We start from the raw sequence: 18,701 nt of genomic DNA on the forward strand, positions 1-18,701 counted from the left end.
AGGTACAGGAACCAAGTCAGTAAGCTAAAGCTAATTGGTAACGAAGGAGCATGGGGGTGTGGGTCCATATGAAAAAGGGGGGGCCGCAGCAGCGGCGCCATCCGCAGTGACAACCTCAGGTTGGGTTTGGTTGGCCCTGGTGGCCTGAAAGCATCGGGCGAGGTGAAAGGGTGAGAATGGTGGAAATACTCCGTAATTCGTGAGAAAACCGGATGTCCCTGTGCGTACGTAAGTAAAGGTGTCCAAAAGCATCAGGCCAAATAATATGAAGTAATTATTGAAACTGAAATCAAGATTCACAGTCATGCACGACCAAACATTTTGGAGCCAAAGCGAAAGCAGCATGGGCCTGCATTGACAGCAAAGCAGAGGGGCAACTTGTAATCGACGACTTTCTTTGCGCATTATTATTATCAACACGAAGCATGAACTCCGATTCATAGGGGACATCTACTTCGAACTTGGAAGTAGCATATATAATAGTAAGAAGCGTAAGGTTCCGCTTCTTGTGGGGAAGGGTAAAACACTATAGGACTTAAGCTCCTGATTATATGACTATTAAGGATCTATTTCAAGGAGTTGTAGGAAGTGCCATCCCCTGCCAGAAACGTCACAGCTCTTCTTCGAACAGTACGTACGGTACGGTACGATACGAGTAATTTACCGTAATAATCAGAAGCAATTAATACGAAAAGGAGGCCAATTACAACTAGCCACGAGGGACAAAAGAAGGCGTACTTAGGTAACGAATTAAAAATTGACTGCTAAGATAGCTTGCTTACTCGGTAGGCTGAACTGCAACTGCCTGGCTGCTGCTGTACCTTTTAGGGCATTGCCAGTCTGCCACAGCGTCCTCCCGTCCACTCCCACCGCCAACCGCCCCCAAGTTCTGCACCGCAAGAACCTCTTGAACCATCTCTCATCTGTCCCGCCAACCTCGAAACGCGCCAACAGCACCCTCTTTTGCAATTGAACAGCCCATCGCTCTCTGTCTCTGTCTCTCAATACCTACCTACCTTACCTTAATCTTCAAGGAATCGCAACTAAACTACCGACCTATCCAGGTGCTCAGTACTGTCTGAGAAACTTGTTGTACTGTAAGCACAACACATCATTCTCCGGTACAGCCGTTCCCCTATTCGTCCTCACGACCGATCGCCTTGAATCCAGTTACCAGTGTTCATAACTCTGACTACTACTACTACTGTACCGTACGGCGCGAAAAGCACTCCACGAATCCGCATCCTGAATAATGGTCTCATCTCATCATTTGAGATAGGCATCATTTGAATTTAAAATAACAGCCGTCTAATTTCGCTTCTTCATGCCCAAGTTCCACGCTTGGCACTATCCAGGTCCATAGGAATTATAGACTCCACTCCACGCTTCCCCCCCCCCCCCCCATCGCATTTACACCTCTTCAAGCAGCATCGCCTCGCCCTGACCCTCCACTCCGTATTACGCTACTGAACTGTATACCAAAACACGTCGCGGCTGGGTCTTCCGCTGGGCTCACTAGCAGACCCCGTCCGTCGTCCCGTCCCTCCCTCAGGCTCTCACCCCTTTCAACATCTTCAATTATCCAGTCGCGCGCCGCTCTTTCACAACAACCCCTTCACATCAACCTATCGAGGCCTCAATCGAAATCAACATACACGGTACCTCAATGCAACGGTGAATAGTCAAGCTCTTCAGAAGGGCTTCCCGAAGGCTAGGTACGTCAGTCGACGACTTCCTCGTGTTGTCGCGCCATTGGCTTACATTAGGTCCTTAGTATCGACGACGACGAACTGCCCATCGACATAACAAGAAATCCATTACGTACCCATCATGACAGTAGCATACGACTTGAACCATCGGAGTTCAACTCCTCAAATGGCCAGTAACACAGCATTAGAAGATCGGTTCGAAGTACTGAAGGATATTGGAGACGGCTCGTTTGGGAGTGTAGCTCTGGCAAGAGTGAGAGGTACATTAAACCTGAGCCCGTTTCTCTACTTCCAGAGAAAACCTTTGAAAGCCCGTACTAATTTTGTCGGACAGGTGCTGGCTCTAATGTTGCTCGACGAGGAACAGTGGTAAGTTCCCTTTATAAAGCTCACAAACGTCGCATTGGCTGACTCGAGATAACCTCAGATCGCCATCAAAACCATGAAAAAGCATTTCGAATCTTTCGCCCCATGTTTAGAGCTTCGAGAGGTTGTCTTCCTTCGAACCCTCCCCCCACACCAGCATCTCGTTCCAGCTTTAGACATTTTCCTCGACCCTTTTAGCAAGAAACTTCATATTTGTATGGAGTATATGGACGGCAATTTATATCAACTCATGAAGGCTCGAGATCACAAATGTCTAGACGTCGGTAGTGTCAAGAGCATATTGTTCCAAATCATGCAAGGCCTGGAGCATATTCATGCACACCATTTCTTCCATCGCGATATCAAGCCGGAAAATATCCTCGTCTCCACCTCGGCCCAACAAGAATCTGGGAACTCTTTCCGACGATATTCCGCCATGGTAACACCTCCCTCGACACCTCCGACTTATACGGTTAAGATCGCCGATTTTGGACTTGCCAGGGAAACACATTCGAAGTTGCCATACACGACTTACGTTTCGACAAGATGGTATCGTGCTCCTGAGGTTCTCCTACGCGCTGGAGAATACTCTGCGCCTGTGGACATTTGGGCCATCGGTGCCATGGCTGTGGAAATCGCGACTTTGAAACCCTTGTTCCCAGGAGGAAATGAAGTTGACCAAGTTTGGAGAGTCTGCGAGATCATGGGAAGCCCAGGGAATTGGTATAATAAGGCAGGCTCTAGAGTAGGAGGTGGAGATTGGAGAGAAGGAACTCGACTAGCTGGCAAGCTTGGATTCTCCTTCCCCAAGATGGCACCACATGCCATGGATACTATTATTCAACCCCCTCAATGGCCTGCCTCTCTCAGCAATTTTGTCACGTGGTGTTTGATGTGGGATCCCAAGGCCCGTCCAACGTCTACTGAGGCTCTTGCCCACGACTTTTTTACTGATGCGGTTGATCCATTACGACCCAAATCATCTGCATCGAGGATGCTAGGACGCAAGCACTCGGACTTGAGCTACCGCGGGTCGAAGGACTCCCCAGAGGTCTTGTCTTCGACCTCCAAGCCTTCATGGTTTAGAAAGTCTCTGATCGGCCGGACCGATAACACTTCTGCAGCCGCTCCAGCCGTTTCAAAAGAGAACGATGCGCCTCGGCCATCACCTGTGCACGCAGTTACTGACATACCTGTCTCCAAGACACGGCCGACTCCAGGCAAGAGAACAACATGGACCAACGGTCCTTCAAACTTAGCTCCTATGCCCATCTTACCTACAATTAAGCCGATCTCACCACTCTCGGATACTGTCACTGCTCAAGCAAGCAGCCGAACACCATCTTATAGTGATGCTTACGCCGCTGGTCAAAAACATGACGATAAGGTGGCAAAGAAGATTGGCCGTCAATTATCGGTTGCTTCTACAGGAAATCACTATGCCGATATCCACAGACAACAGGCAGAGATGGCTCTGAACGGCCAGTCCGGCTTGGCCTCCCCACCGAATGGACAAAAAGAGAGTTTCTTCTCGCATCTACGGAAACGAGCGAGAAGATTCTCTGGGCGTCAAGCCCAAACTCCAATCTCGCCAAAATCAATGGACCTCGAAGCTCAAGCTGGCTGTGGACCATGGGCAAGCAATAGATCATCGATGGTCATTGACAACCCAGCGCAATCGCCAAGTCCTGTGCAAAGGGTTGATACGCATGAGGCCTTGGATAAAGCTCTCCGTAACGTGCAACAAAATCTTGACTCGTCGCAAACCGCACCCATCCCCCCCAATCACTTAGTCAACCCGAACAGTGTTTTGAAACGTCACCATTCACTACCTCAACAGCCAGCTAGATCTGTTGATAATCTACGTGGCGTTGGGCCCATCTCAAGTAGGACCCGTCGATCTCATATCCCAGGGGGTCGCCAGTATGAGACTCCTGATGAAGAAGATGAATTGCTCGACGAGGCTTTGACATCAACACATAAGGCGATGAAACGGCTGGACCGGAATTCGATTCAGAATGATACTCGCCAGCCACTCCGTCAGTCGAGTAGCAACTTGGGATTATCGAATCCTTATCCCACCCCTTCGCCATCAGCTAGCGGCAACGCGGCCCTCTTCGGCCACGGGACCACACAAGTGACACCGTCTAAGGTTCGAGACAATCATAAGCAATCGTCAACTCCCCCATACGACCACGAGGAGAACGAGTGGGCCGTATCTGCAGCGGCGAGCATATTCGCTGTTGGCAATCGGTTTTAGAAGAGATGGGAATTCGCCCATCGAGTTTGTATATCATATGGAGGAAAAGTTCTTGCAGCATCTACATGGCACGGTGTTTCGGTGGATTTTGTCAGCATACACTTTCGCAACATTCTTTTTTTGCTATTATTGAATTACCTTGGTTTTGACCAGGCCAGCGTGTATATTTTTGGCGTTACGACATGTTCCTTTCGGAACTCTCATTTTCATTGCTTTTTGATTTCATACCCGCCAACAAACAGCGGCCATAGACAGGCTCTCGTGGTTTTTTATTTTTTGTCTTCAAAATACCCCCCTATAGACTGCACTATATAAGTTTGAGAGAGCGAGCAAAACTGCTTCACAGCGCGAATAAATTTTCATTTGTTTCGAATTGGACCTTCTGGATGCTTGGTCTAAACCAGCGAGGAACATACAATGCTTATATTTTTCCTAATAGCTTCATAGGCTTTGTTATCTGTACAATTCACAAGAGCCTGACAGGGAAATGGACTCGGGTCGGGATGGGGGTTTACAATAGGACGCAAAGATGTACCATTGTGTCTGTTTTTAATTTGGGAATATCAGGGTTTCAGCTGCCGTGCTGGCGCTGCTGGAATTGCGTAGCATCGTATCTTGAGATGTATTTAGATGGAGAAACGATGATTCAGATCACAACTATGGGTAGATTTTTCGATTACATGAGTTTACTATGTGCGCCCTTGTGATGTGACTTTGAAATTTACCTAGACACGAGGAAAAATTCTGCCTCCAAGTGGAATTATTGACGTGGGCGGTTCCAGACCACAGACCTGGTGGACCCATTGATTTGACATGCAAAGGTCATGTTTCTTGGAGCGTGCTTTGTCATTCCCTATTCCGGTAATTCTACCCCCGTTTTTCCTACCTTATGCTCAAAGAGTAGATATGGCAGGTGATTCGTTCTATTTGCTTCTTGCACCCAACACTTCTAGATCTCCACTCGGGTTCACATTCTTTACGCCAAACCAAGAGCCTGTCAGACGAGGCTTATCTCTGCTCAGGTTTATCTTTCAGCAACAGTCAACCCAACCAGAAGCAGCCATGGACACCAATGATGTCTCTGATATCTATCAGTACATCCAGCACTTCCATGCACAAAAGCAAACCCTGAAAGCTGCCGAAGCTCGTACAGTTGACGCCTTTAAGAAACCCACCCTTCCTTCCTCATTACATCCCCAGTCCACTCCTTCAACCTCTCTGCAAGCTTCTCATCCTTCGCCGCATCGCTCTGCCAGCGCGGCTCCCCAAACCGCCGGAAAATCTCGAGATACGTGCCGCTCTGCTCCGCCTTCATATCCTGACTCGCCACACAGAATAAACTATTCCACGATCCCTTATCGGCAGGCCACGTCAATCCAGACATGCGTACGACTGAGAAAACACTCTTTATACCCCACCCCGAGTCCACCGACGTGGCGAGGTTCGTCTTGACTATACCTGGATGCACACACGAAACCCAGATCTCACCGTCCCCGTTCTGCGCACTGGGAGAGCTGGGGCCGTATGTCTTGTGTAGGGTTTTGGTGTGCAGAATGTTGGCGAGCTTGCTCTGTCCGTACCGCGCCCACGGGCCGCTATCCTTGAGCGATAGGTCCTTGAAATTGATGCCGCATGTCGGTGCGCCCAAGTGGCCCGATGAAGTGATATTTACGATGCGCACGCTGCCGGGAGGAAGCGTCTTTGCGGTCCGCAGCATTAGAGGAAGCAGGTGCTCTGTCAAAACCCAGTGCGCGAGGTAGTTGGTCTGCCACTGAGCCTCATGGCCATCTCTGGTCATTTCGAAGGGTGTCGCCATGATGCCTGCGTTATTAACCAGGCCGTGCAGGGTTGTTTCGAGGGTGAGGAAGTGCTTGGTGGCCGCGACGATACTGGTGAGATCCATGAGGTCCATTTGCAGGAGGTCGATGTTGGCTAAAGGGTGCATTTTCTTGATGTTGGCGATGGCTGCTGTGCCCTTCTTTAGGGATCGAGCGCATATGTAAACGTGGGCGCCGTGTTCTGCTAGGTGGGCTACGGTGTAGTAGCCTCTGTAATTTGGTGAAATCAGCAATTGGGGCTTCGTGGTGAGATGGGAGAGGGGAGAGGGGAAAGGGGAGACTTACATGCCGGATGTTCCACCTGTGACTATGAATACTTTGCCCTTGAGATCGGGGAGAGTGTCAGGATGGAAAGTCATATTTGAAACGAGGGAGTACTTGAGTCAATGTATGAAGGTGTATTACTAAGAAACAGATATTTCAATGTCTTGGTTCAAGTTTTATGTTTTTGATGATACTGAAAAAGTGATCTTTGTATTGCTCTTTATAACATAACATCCAAGATACTACTTGCATCTTGGATGCTATTTCAAGCACCAGTGAGCAAGCTGCATGACCCTTGGACCAATCACATCACATCGCATTTGAACATATTGAAGAGATGGACCAACAGGAGAATTCCGAGTGGGCGAGTGAGCCAGCTGCATGAAGAGAAATCATGATATTGTGTTTATCAATCAGGTAGTGGATGTGTAATACTAGAACTCGTGATGCTAGCATAATGTGAGCAGGTTGCATGACGCTAGACCTTCTCAAGTTAGACACTATAATAGTAGCCAATGATATCGTACCTTTTCACCAACCCCTATCTGTCTGCGCCTCAACTGCAGAACAGTAGTTATATCAATTCCTCCGTTCTTGAGTGTCAGACTAGTTATTATGCGCAAGCTGTATAAACCGCCTTAGCCGGCTTGAGGAAACTTCCATCGTTCATCACCAGCTTCATCACGGTGGGAAGATCATGGCTGCAATTCCAGTGCCCACTAGCATCATGAATAGTACGTATCAGCCCTCAAATTCAACAGCACCAGGCATCCAACTCTCGTCAATGCCACAGCTGGCCGAGGTATGTACCAGGCCGCCTTCGAATCACCAAGACAACATATGTGACTTGCTCACTGCGTATAGGCCATAAGCAGGGAAGACGACTGGACTGGCACCAAGGATGCCGCAGCACGCAGACAGGCGCAGACTAGACTCAACACAAGGGCATACCGTAAGCAAGGTCTTGTCTTGTTTTCTCTTGTTTTCTCTTTCGTTCATATCAGGAGTCAGGACCAGTCCGATCAAGGGGTACCTAACTATCAAAACTAACAGTCTGGTAGGAAAACGCAAAGCCCTAGCAAAGAAGACCGAAGCATCCAGTGCCGCAACCAGAATACTGACCAAATCAGAAGTACTGGTGGAATGCTGGAACATTAAGCAGCAATCCATCTCCATAGTCCCAGCATCCCGTATTAAGCAACTATACAATTCGAGGAATCCCTTGTTAGATAACCCTAGAAAAGAGCAGTTTGATCTTGTCTTCCCCCTCTGTCCAGACCACCTCATTACACTCCTCCAATTCAACGCCCTCCGCGCGCTGGCCGTCAACCGCACTCTAATCTCAGGCATCCTCTTCACGCCGCTCGACTGTGATGAGGAAGTTATCCACGTCATCCCCTACCCTACCAAACCCGGACTACTTCCTTTAGCACTCCTGCCTACCACCCTTCAACAAACGGTGCCGCACGGCGACTGGATCGATATGTTCCCATGTCCCGAGGCACGAGACCGCCTGATCCGGGCCGCTGGCACCTTCAAAGAGGACGAGCTGTGGGCCGACTGCATCGGTGGACTATACGAGGGCTTTCCCGACAATGAGATCGCGCGACGCGGCATGATTGCGTGGTCGCCGCCCTGGGACATCACAGGGTGGGAGATGTCAGAAGGGTTTCTGAAGAAATGGGGGTACCTGTTTGAAGGGTTGTCGGGGCCTTTAGAGGCCACGAATCGGTGGCGGTTGGAGAGAGGCGAGGAGCCATTTGTCCATGATGACTGCACCTCACATGCAACTGTGTGACCTTTGTATTGTCCAGCTACTTCGTCATCGGCTGAGCTGAATGATTAAGCCATTGGAAGTTATCATGTGTTGGGGTATTTCGATTTCCGGTCGTATTACTCCAGTTGCTGGTCGGTGATCTACTATTCTTGCACTCCTTCGATAGTGAGTTCATTATAATCAAGGTCAGTCACATGATACTACTCTGATGGAGCCAAGTGGTTTTTTATCTTACTGTCCGGGGAGATGATGAGTGCCACTGCTGTGCTGTCCGTGACTGGCTTTTGACAAGGATGGTGTCCCTGTCGTCAAGAAATATATTCATTCTCGGGGAGCTTCCCAATGTTCAGCTGGCACTTAAAGATACTCGAAAGATGACAAGAGGAGGTTGGGTTGGACGAAATGTCCCGCAACGCATCAATTTACGCGATACGACACGTGACCCCCCCTTCTTTGGTTTGTTTACTTTTCCAAAATATGGATTACAAGCCTCGTGGCTACCGAGAGGTGACAAAGTGAATAGTACCGTAAGATGTACGAAAGCTTTTCCTTGTGGTACCATTCTCCACCTCCACCCACCATCAAAAGCATCATATTGAAAGAAGCAACCGCCTATTCTTCATCATCGTCTTCCTTTTCACTTAATACACGCGCAGCGAAAAGACGCTGACTCGGTGCTTGTATAGCCTCCACGAACCTGACCGGTGGGATCTGCCAATTCTCATTATGTCATAGCAAACGTCTACAGTACAATCCTAAAAAACAACAAAGGTATCCATAACTCCATAAACCATCTCAATTCATAATCTTCAAGCCGCCGCCGTAGCTGTTCTGTTCCCCCGTTCCGAGTTCCGCCCAGCTCCTGTCTTCTTTCCGGCACCAGGTCGAGCGAGAGTATACTTGGCAAAAGAACGAGCAAGTGCCTTCTTGCAGCTGACCTTCTGACTGCCGACGAAAGAGTCGATTGTTACCGCAATAGCACGATCGACATCTTGAGAAGAGACATAATCTGATAGACGCATTCTGCAGAATGCTTCACTGATACGCATGATAGCTTCAAGGTGACGGACCTGGGGAAGTGTTAGATATGTTAGGTCCTAAGAATAGGGGGGAACTTACAGTGATTGGATAAGCACCGGTGGCTAAGGACTCCCTCCTCATATCAGCGAAGAGCTTTGATATCTTCTCTTCATCGATGTTGTACAGCTTGGGGCTGCATCTCTCTCTTGCATATAGAATGTATTTCCGAAGCAACTCCTGCGGGATCTCTCCTTCCTGCTTCGGTTCACCACCATTGACAGCTCCAGCGCGGACCTCAGAATCATGCTCAACATCCATGCTGTTTTGATTTTCATCAATAGCTTGAGTAACTGGATGCGATCGACCGTGAGATCCGACAACGAATCTGGCCAGTCGCTCATCTTCCACTGGATCGACAGTATCCCGAACAACGCAGAGGATGTCAAAACGGGACAGAATAGGTTCAGTGAGCTCAACATTTTGGGAGAAAGGAATTGTTGAATTATAGCGACCGCCCATTGGATTTGCAGCGGCGATGATACCACAGCGAGCCTGCAAAGTTGTGACAATACCAGCCTTGGAAATGGAGATGGTCTGCTGTTCCATGGCCTCGTGGATGGAGGTCCTGTCTTGATCGTTCATCTTGTCAAACTCATCGATCAGGCAAGTACCCCGATCGGCAAGCACCAAAGCACCTCCTTCCAAAGTCCATTCGCTTGTCAAAGGGTCTTTGCGTACACTAGCAGTCAAACCGACAGCACTTGCACCTTGACCAGTGGCAAACACAGCGCGGTGGGCAGTCTTCTCCACATACTTGAGGACCTGCGATTTGGCAGTTCCAGGATCACCAAGCAGAAGAACGTTGATGTCTCCACGAATATGAAGCTTGCCCATTCTCTCCTTGGCTACACCTCCAAACAACGAGAGGGCAACGGCCGTCTTGATATCAGTGTGGCCGTAAATGCTAGGCGCCATCGAGTGGATGATCTTGTCAACAATCTGGGGATCGCGAGCAAGGGACCGAATCTGGTGCTCATCTTCCTCGGTAAGTCTGAAGCCAGCCAGCTGATCATGAGACTTTACGATATTGTTCGCTTCCAAAATCGTAGCAAAGACAGGGAAGCCGTTCTTGTTGTTCAGTTGAGCGTCGTAGTTGTTGCGGTACACACCAGTAACTTCGATCTCCTCTCCAGGCTTAGCTCTGTCAATAAGATCCCACAAGAGGATCACTTCACGGTGACGAGGAAGACGACCAGCTGGAACTGTGCCAGGTGATTCTTGTAGAGTGAGCTTCTGGTAGTTGCGGTAGACGGTCTTTTCTGAGTTCAGGTTGAACGGTCCGCGGGATTGACAGTTCTGGCAGTATGAGATCTTGACTTCAACGTTGGACTCCTGCTGGAAAGGGCCAAGTCGGGTGTGACATTTATTGCAATCAAACATGACATATTTCAATTGAGGGAATACCCCACTTCGGCGAGTAACGACTCCACTGACACGAACCAAGCAGTTCAAGTGGGTTTGACGCAATTGGCGGAGAGTATAGTGAACTGGCAAATCTGAAATGCGTACATGAATTTCGGAATGAATTCGCTCGTAATCTGGATAATGAAGAAGAGTAACTTCCATAGCAACTTCGTCGAATAATTTGAGCATCTCTCCAGGAGCATTTGCGAGGAAATAAGCCAGAATGGCTTTGGAGGAAGACAAATGATCATAAGAAACCTCCAAAGATTCAGCGTTGATTTCTCCGAGGGTTCGAATACGACTTCCGTAAACTGAAACTCCGTTGTCATCAGTGTACTCGGTCAAGAAGGCCTTGAACTCTCTCTTGATGGTTCTCTGGACAGCGTTTTGGGCAACCCACTCCACCAAACTTGATGCCTTGACATCTTGCAAGGTCTCGAGGGAAAGCTCTTCTTCCATAATGTCGTCTTGCATGTCTTCATCCTCATCTTCGTCGTAGTGATGACGGCGTCGACGAGGTTGTGCTGTAAGGTCCAGATCGCCATCTTCATCTTCATCTTGAAGGAAAGCTGCTGGCATGCGTCTTTGACGATCAAGTTCGCGGTCTCGGCGGTTCAGCCGCTGTTCGAGCTGTCGCCTCGAAGCAGCGTCAAGATCATCGTAGTCGCCTTCATCGTCGATATCTCTTGCATCGTATTGATCATCCTCACGAGTTTTATAGTCCTTCTCGAAATCGCCCCCAAAGAGATCGATTCCGTCTTCATCTTCGGCCATTTCGTCGGCATCGTCAATGTCGAGAGCAAGTTCTTCCTCCACATCATCATCATCCTCGACGCCGTGCTGAATAGGGTAGGCTGGAGGTGAGGATCGAATGTCTCCTGCTGGGCTGGATGCACCGAGTCCAGAAGGACCATCTTCGGGTTCTCTTGAACGCTTGCGACTCCTGCCACCCGTCGGCCCACGATTCGCGGAAGACATGTTGGGTCGTAAAGGAGAGCTGCATAATACTTCAGTCAATATGGATGGGGCTTTAAGGGGTGGTGGGGTTGACTTGGATTGTCAAATTTTTCTTACCTCATCGCGGCTACTTGATGTCTTGCCTTTTTGATCTTCAATGTTTGAAAGCTCCAGAGGTTCGAGGTGCTCTTTGTAAGTGTTGATGTGGGATGGGAATTGAGAATGAAAATGAAAATGAGGGTAGATTCTGGGCGCGTAAAGTCGCGTTGGACGTGTCAAGCTAAACCATATTGGGCGACGGACGTGTTAAGTGGTTTTTGTCGCGACCACCACATGTCGTAGGGTTCCAAGCTTCACATATGCTCCGTTCCATCTTCGACTCTAGACACCATGGATCCTCCACCAGTCCCCGGATCAAGCTTTACAGAACAACATAGCAGTCAAGCAACTGCTCCATCCCGAAGTCAAAGCTTCTCCCAGAAGTCAGACGAGTCCCACACAGCAGCTGAGTATGTTCCCTGCGGGGTTGCAGATTCATCATTATCAGAATCTGCACAAAATGTATACTAATGCCTCTGTAGATTTATCGATAGCCAACTTCAACTCGAAGCTGACGCGCGCGAAGCCTTACCCTATGTATTTCCATCGTTCCTCCGTTTCAGAGACAATGCTAATAGGACTACAGAAATTCGACAACTGCACAAAAACATTAGGTCCTCTCCGCCAAGTTCTTTTCTCCTGCCTAACGTGCAACCCTCCTCCGGAGAACCCTTCCGATCCATACAAACCAGCCGGCGTGTGTTACTCTTGCTCAATACAATGCCACGGCGAACATACATTGGTGGAGCTCTTCAATAAGAGAAACTTCACTTGTGACTGTGGAACAACGCGTCTGCCAGCGACCTCACCCTGCACTCTCCGCATAAATCCAGAAACCACTACAAGGGGCGGAGCTCACTCAGAGCTTCCAGACCCAAACAACAAATATAACCAGAACTTTAAGAATCGTTTCTGCGGATGTGAGTGTGACTATGATGCACATGCACAGAAGGGAACGATGTTTCAGTGTCTTGGGCTGGGTACGGCCGATGAGGGTGGATGTGGCGAAGACTGGTGGCATCCTGGATGTATCGTTGGAATGGGTCCGGAATGGTTTGAGCAAATGAATCGCACAACTACCCCAAGGAAGCCAAAAAATGAGGGCCTCCTAGAATCTATCACCGAAGTCGCGGAGGATGTTGTGGAGGGACATAGCGGAGAAGATGCAAACGGAACAGATAACCCTACGGAAACAGCACTCGAAGAGGATGACGACGACGATCCACCTCCGCCCCCAGGATTCCCTGAAGAAGACGATTTTGATGGCTTCATCTGCTACAAATGTGTTGATGCAAATCCATGGATCAAGCGATATGCAGACACGAAAGGCTTCTTGGGTCCTGTGTTCAGACGAAGCACGGCACCATCCCCAGAAAGAGGGCTGTTAGCGAAGGTGGAAGAAGCTGTATCCTCGAGTATCCTCAGCTCTAAGAAACGCAAAGCTGATGATGACGACGAATCTCAAACGTCTGGGCCATCAAAGCGGTTGAAGGATGAGAGTTCGAATGCTGCTGCGAAAACTACATCTACGGAGACATCAGAAGCTTTGGATAAGCCCGCAATCGAAACATCACCCTGCAAATACAAAGCACTCCCACCCGCGCCAACAGGCCAATTCTCACTATTCTTCAAATCCGATTTCCGAGATCACCTCTGTCACTGCTCAGACTGCTTCCCCAATATCAAAAGGCACAATCAGCTTCTTGAGGAAGAAGAAATCTACGAGCCTGAGATGTCGGAGAGCGGAGGTGAAGATGCAGCTAGCACAGTTGGAAGTGGCAGTATCTACGATCGTGGCGAGAGCGCTCTGAAGAACGTAGATCGCGTCAAGGCAATCGAGGGCGTCATGGCCTACAATCACCTGAAAGACCAGCTAACGCCTTTCTTCAAGCAGTTTGCGGAGAGTGGGAAGGCAATTGGTGCGGAGGATATCAAGGCTCACTTTGCTAAGATGAGAGGAGATGCGGATGCTATCAAGGCTGCGGGCGAGGATGCGAAATCTACTGATAATAGGAAAGAACAGAGTGGATTTTGAGAAGACGTTGTAACATGATATGGAGTTGGCATGAAAGTTTGTAGGATATTTGTATACAAGATAGGGGCACTTGGGGCGAACAGGTGATCACTTGGCGGCCCTCAATGACACGGCACTTTCACATACCTCTTTTTGCAATATCACTTTAACTAGCAAGCGAGTGAGTATTCGCCTACCATTGCAGAAAAATGTTTTGGTTTCCTTGTCCTGAATTTCCAGCCTCGTCCCTTTCCCCATGCACGAAAACTAACCTCATTTGTCGTTGCACAAGAATCTCGATTTGTGTGGCGTCCCGGGTCACGGCCCGAGCAAACCGTCAACGAACTCCACAACTGCATGAGATCCGCAACATTGCATCGCCTTTGAGTTGTCATCAGCGGGACAACATCAAGCTTGGTATAAAGAGTTGATCATATATGCATAGGGTGATGACCCGATGCAGGACGAAACTCGTGGCCTCCGATGAAAGGTCTGGGTCAGAATATGGCCGTGGGGGGAGTTAATGATGCGATTGGACACGATCGAGACAAAGTATTGCATTTCGGTAGGTAGGGAGCTGAATTATTGCTCTTTTTGGTTGGCAATCATGCTCGCTAGGGAAAGAAGAAACGGCTCCACATTCTCAATGTATCAAGCGAAGCAAGATTCTAAAAGTCAAGGATAATGAAAATGCCGCTTTTTATGTCTAGGACGAGCTATGAAAACTTCAGGTCATTGCCATGTTTCCTTTCAGAATCTAAGTCCTTCTAGATACCATTCCACCAACTTGTCTTCTCCACGGTGAAAGTCTCCTTCAGAGGGACCTCCTTGCTCGTAGTCCCAACCAGCACCGCATACTCATCTTTCTCCATCACCCAAGCATTTCTAACCTCGTCCCAAAAGCTCGCCGCATACTTGACTTCAATTGGAACTTTCACAGCTTTGCTCTCTCCTTTTCCCAACCACACTTTCCTGAAGCCCTTCAATTCCTTCACTGGGCGCTTGATGCTGGGGCTCTTCTGCGCAACATAGACTTGTACCACTTCCGCGCCTGATACATCGCCGGTGTTGGTAACCTTGACGGTAACGTTGAGATCCTTGTCCGTCTTCTCGACCTCCAAGTCGGATACAGAGAAGGTTGTGTAAGAGAGTCCATGACCGAACGGGAATAGAGCAGGCAGGTCGAGCATCTCATACCACCTGTATCCCACATAGACGTCTTCGCCGTAGAGCGTCCGTCCCTTCTCCGTTCTGTAGTTCAAGAATGCAGGGTTATCTTGTAAACGGACTGGGAAGCTGAGCGGGAGTTTGGCGCTCGGATTAACGTTTCCGAACAAGATGTCGGCCATGGCGTTACCGGTCTCGTTGCCGCCATACCATGCATGAATCATGGCTTTAATGGAGGAAGCCCAGGGCATGGAGACGGGGGTCCCGGATTGCATTACTACAACTGTAGAAGGGTTGGCTGCGGCGACGGCCGTGACAAGGTCGTTCATCTTGCCGGGAAGGTCCATGTTTTCTCTGTCTGCGCCTTCGCCTTCCCAATCGGCCTATAAAAGAGACAACTTAGCTACAGATAAAAATGTCACAGGAAGGGCAGACTTACATTAAGACCGGCACAGATGATCACTTGATCAGCTTCCTTTGCCAGAGTAGCTGCGTGCTTGATTTCTTCCTCTGCGTTGATGACTTTCGCGCCACCGAGTCTCACCGCACCCTGTCCGAAAAGTAAAGAGCTTCCAGGATCCAATTTGCTTGAAGGCGCGCTGCCGAATTCAACCTTGATATGGTACTTTTCTCCTTTCTTCATAGGCAAAATACCCTTCTCTTCAGTAGTCCCACAGTTGAAAAACATTGTTCCTTTCGTCTGCGTCGTCTCATCGTCAATAAGTAACTTGTCGTTAACAAACAGCTTAGCCGTTCCAAAACAACCTAGACCAAACTCAAAGTCACAATCTTCTTCGGCGGTAAGATAGCCTTCGATATCAGCCCACCACATGGGGCTCTTGAATCTCGAGCATTCATAGTCCATCATCAATAACTCAGTCTTGGTTAGGAGAAGCTCATCAGCGATCTCGCGGTTCTTGACTGACGGTGGCTCATTGTAGGCTCGGAATGATACACCTGGTTCTCCTTTGTCGGTCTTGAGAATGCTGCCGATGAGTGGCAACTCCTTGTGGGCGTAGCAGCCAACTGTATATTCGGGCGGTGAGGTCAGCTGGGCACTGATACCCTCAAATGGTGTGACAGCATAGTAGGCTCGAAGTGCTGCTGAGCCACCTCCGTGATAAGCTGAAATTTTAGCATTGGGGCCAATAACAAGAGTCTTTGCAAAGTTAGTAGCCGTATTTTAGGTATTAGGAGAACACTTACCTTCTTCTCTTTGGACAGAGGTAGTACTTTGTCGTCATTCTTCATCAAGACAATAGAATCAGCACCAATTTTCCTTAGTAGAGCGGCTGTTTCCGGCGTATCCGCAGTCTTTTCTTCCGCATTTTCAGGGATATTGGCAATAGCACAACGGTTTATGAGATTCAAAACGTTTCGAACCCGCTCGTCAAGAATGTGCTGTGGTACTTTGTTGACACCAACGGCCTGAACCAGCGTCTCGCCTCGCCATTTTGTGGCTCCTGGCATTTCTAGATCAAGACCTGCTTTGATTGACCCGGATGTTGAATATGTTCCCCACCTGAAAATTGTTAATAAAATTCATCTTAAGCTGGTGGGACATTGGGGTTTTACCAATCGCTCATTACACAACCATCGAAGCCCCACTCCTCTCTGAGAATAGTCTGGAGGATCTTGGGATTCTCACTGACATGGAGACCATTGATTTTGTTGTAAGCAGTCTATGTTTTAGAGTCAGTTCGGTCGATAAAACAAAAATCAGAACACTTGGGGGTATGACTTGAAAGTAATCATTGTTCATGTAAAGGGAGAAAGTGGATTTTAGCGGGGCAAAAGGGGTAAAGGGAAAAGAAGAGACAAACCATGAAACATCCAGGCTTGGAGTCTCTGATGACCAACTGAAATGGCAAGCAGTAAATCTCTCTCAATGCCCTATCTGTAATGATAGCATCCGTCCCATTCCGGTCATGCTCTTGGTCATTACAGACAAAATGCTTGATGGTAGCAATAATGTCATCATCTTGAATACCATTGACTAAGGCAGCAGCACCAAGACCCGCGAGAACAGGATCTTCGCTAATACTTTCGAAGCCTCTGCCTCCTAGAGGAGAACGCTGCATGTTGATAGTAGGACCTAAAATCACGTGGGTCCCTTTAGCCCTGGCTTCATGGGCCATCACATTGCCTGCTTTGCGGAGGAGTTCGATATCCCAAGTTGCTCCGAGAGCGGTACCGCAAGGGAAGCACGCAGCTGGAGTAGCTGGAAGCAAAGTCAGTAAAAGCTCATTTAGAGTGTCTCTTGACTTGTCCAAGGTAGCTTTGTGCCCAGGCAATTACCTCATACCAGTGTGAGTGAATGTACTATCTGTACTTACCATTGAAGAAAGTGGTGCCTCGTACACCATTCGGTCCGTCCGATACTCTGATTTTAGGGACACCATGCTTGGGTAGAGGAACTGTCAAGAAGTCAATACCCTAGAGCTAAAGGCTTTGGTCGAGCTTCCTCGATCGAAAGAGCTATTTAGAGATGCAATTATCCTTACCAGTATGCCACCAGTCGGATCCTGAGAGGTATTAGCAATTACAAAATGTAGGAACTGAATGAAATCGAACCTGCTAGTAGGGCAACCTTTTCCACATTGTTGAGCTTGACGAGCAAAGCTTCCACGTCAACCGTTGCTGTCATTTTGAGAAGTGTTCGGTTGGATTGCAAGGAGATATAAAATAAAAGAAGTCACTGAGAACGCACATGTGAGGGGAAGAAAACAGGCAAGATATGTAGCTCCCCGAGATGGGGGCCCGCGCGGGACAAGCATCTCTTGCATGGAGATAGTTTCCATGAATACCTTGCTTATTCGCTGGCTGAGGTTCTTGTGACGGATAATGCGAGGAGGAACGTTTGCCGGTGGATAAACTGGAAATCAATAAAAGAGAAAGCTGGTCATTGGCCGAACTAAGATAGTGGGGGCACGACAGACCGGTCAATCTTCGGTTGAACCAAGTTGTAACTACAATAGGTTGGAGGGTTCCCATGTGTCTTGGTATCTGTAATATGGAGAAGTCAATTAAGTGGAGGAATTGTGGCAACATAAGCTTGATGCAGAGAGCCCCAGGCAGTTGAAGCCGGTACTGGAGATATCTCGAATGAAGCTAAACATAGCTTCTACCTCTTCCCCTGAAGCTTGCAAGCTGCTCAGCATACAAGGCTACTAAGTTTACGGCACTAATGAAAGAGTCCATTTAACAGAGCTGTCCAACGCCAAAGTAAAGCAGCTATGCGTAGGTGTATTGGTGGAAATGGCTGAGGGCTTTGCACTATCCATATTGAGATCTTCAGGTATTGGTTAGCAACCCCATATATTCCTTTCTTAGTGTTCAGAGCCCTCTGTTCTTCACTGCCACAATGGGCGTCTGAAAGACAAAGTTCAGTTCATTACTCACGTGACTGGCCCCCTCCCATCTCTTGGAGGGGGTCCTATTCCTAGGGATTCATCTCTTTCCTACAATCTACTTTGAGGTCAACGTTGAGAGACACCTTGAGAATCCTCGTGCAGAAAAGAGTAGGTATGTCAAAAGGGAAATCTTGCAAAAGAAAATGGCAAAAACATACAACAGTAGGTATTCGCTGGTGGTCACCCACCCAACTACTAATCTACCGCTTTGGATCTTGAGTATGGCAGAGCGGACGGGATGCCCTATATCTTCCAAGCTATGGTCGTATGTGTCAGCCCTTTTCCTTATTTCACATTATACCATTAATGTGATCAGAGTCAGAGGTAAGGTAAGGTAAGTCTCGAAACCAAAC

The 18,701-nt window shown here is 48.5% G+C and overlaps 6 protein-coding genes across 6 annotated transcripts; 3 read left to right on the top strand and 3 right to left on the bottom strand.

Annotated features, from left to right (window-relative positions):
* Positions 1–1,830: 1,830 nt before the first annotated feature.
* Positions 1,831–4,335, top strand: pit1 (Sporulation protein kinase pit1; the record flags this gene model as incomplete). The annotated part of the gene is made up of 3 exons (XM_031145145.1): positions 1,831–1,969; positions 2,044–2,078; positions 2,137–4,335. The coding sequence occupies 3 exons, from the start codon at positions 1,831–1,833 to the stop codon at positions 4,333–4,335; spliced, it is 2,373 nt and encodes a 790-aa protein (XP_031009848.1).
* Positions 4,336–5,497: 1,162 nt separating this feature from the next.
* Positions 5,498–6,532, bottom strand: LHYA1_G000152 (putative oxidoreductase; the record flags this gene model as incomplete). Its single annotated transcript, XM_031145146.1, has 2 exons — positions 5,498–6,383; positions 6,459–6,532. The coding sequence occupies 2 exons, from the start codon at positions 6,530–6,532 to the stop codon at positions 5,498–5,500; spliced, it is 960 nt and encodes a 319-aa protein (XP_031009845.1).
* A 632-nt stretch (positions 6,533–7,164) lies between these two features.
* LHYA1_G000153 (uncharacterized protein) lies at positions 7,165–8,235 on the top strand (the record flags this gene model as incomplete). The annotated part of the gene is made up of 3 exons (XM_031145147.1): positions 7,165–7,239; positions 7,302–7,389; positions 7,499–8,235. The coding sequence occupies 3 exons, from the start codon at positions 7,165–7,167 to the stop codon at positions 8,233–8,235; spliced, it is 900 nt and encodes a 299-aa protein (XP_031009846.1).
* A 788-nt stretch (positions 8,236–9,023) lies between these two features.
* mcm2 (DNA replication licensing factor) lies at positions 9,024–11,676 on the bottom strand (the record flags this gene model as incomplete). The annotated part of the gene is made up of 2 exons (XM_031145148.1): positions 9,024–9,284; positions 9,334–11,676. The coding sequence occupies 2 exons, from the start codon at positions 11,674–11,676 to the stop codon at positions 9,024–9,026; spliced, it is 2,604 nt and encodes an 867-aa protein (XP_031009843.1).
* A 369-nt stretch (positions 11,677–12,045) lies between these two features.
* Positions 12,046–13,789, top strand: mlo2 (the record flags this gene model as incomplete). Its single annotated transcript, XM_031145149.1, has 3 exons — positions 12,046–12,164; positions 12,237–12,291; positions 12,341–13,789. 3 exons carry the CDS (start codon positions 12,046–12,048, stop codon positions 13,787–13,789), a joined length of 1,623 nt encoding a protein of 540 aa, XP_031009844.1.
* Positions 13,790–14,535: 746 nt separating this feature from the next.
* bglI_2 (putative beta-glucosidase I) lies at positions 14,536–17,582 on the bottom strand (the record flags this gene model as incomplete). Its single annotated transcript, XM_031145150.1, has 7 exons — positions 14,536–15,318; positions 15,375–16,094; positions 16,142–16,457; positions 16,511–16,617; positions 16,759–17,156; positions 17,272–17,352; positions 17,510–17,582. The coding sequence occupies 7 exons, from the start codon at positions 17,580–17,582 to the stop codon at positions 14,536–14,538; spliced, it is 2,478 nt and encodes an 825-aa protein (XP_031009841.1).
* Positions 17,583–18,701: the final 1,119 nt, after the last annotated feature.

The sequence above is a fragment of the Lachnellula hyalina genome, assembly GCF_007821495.1.
Source record: "Lachnellula hyalina strain CBS 185.66 chromosome Unknown contig00001, whole genome shotgun sequence".
In the NCBI taxonomy this organism is placed as follows: domain Eukaryota; kingdom Fungi; phylum Ascomycota; class Leotiomycetes; order Helotiales; family Lachnaceae; genus Lachnellula; species Lachnellula hyalina.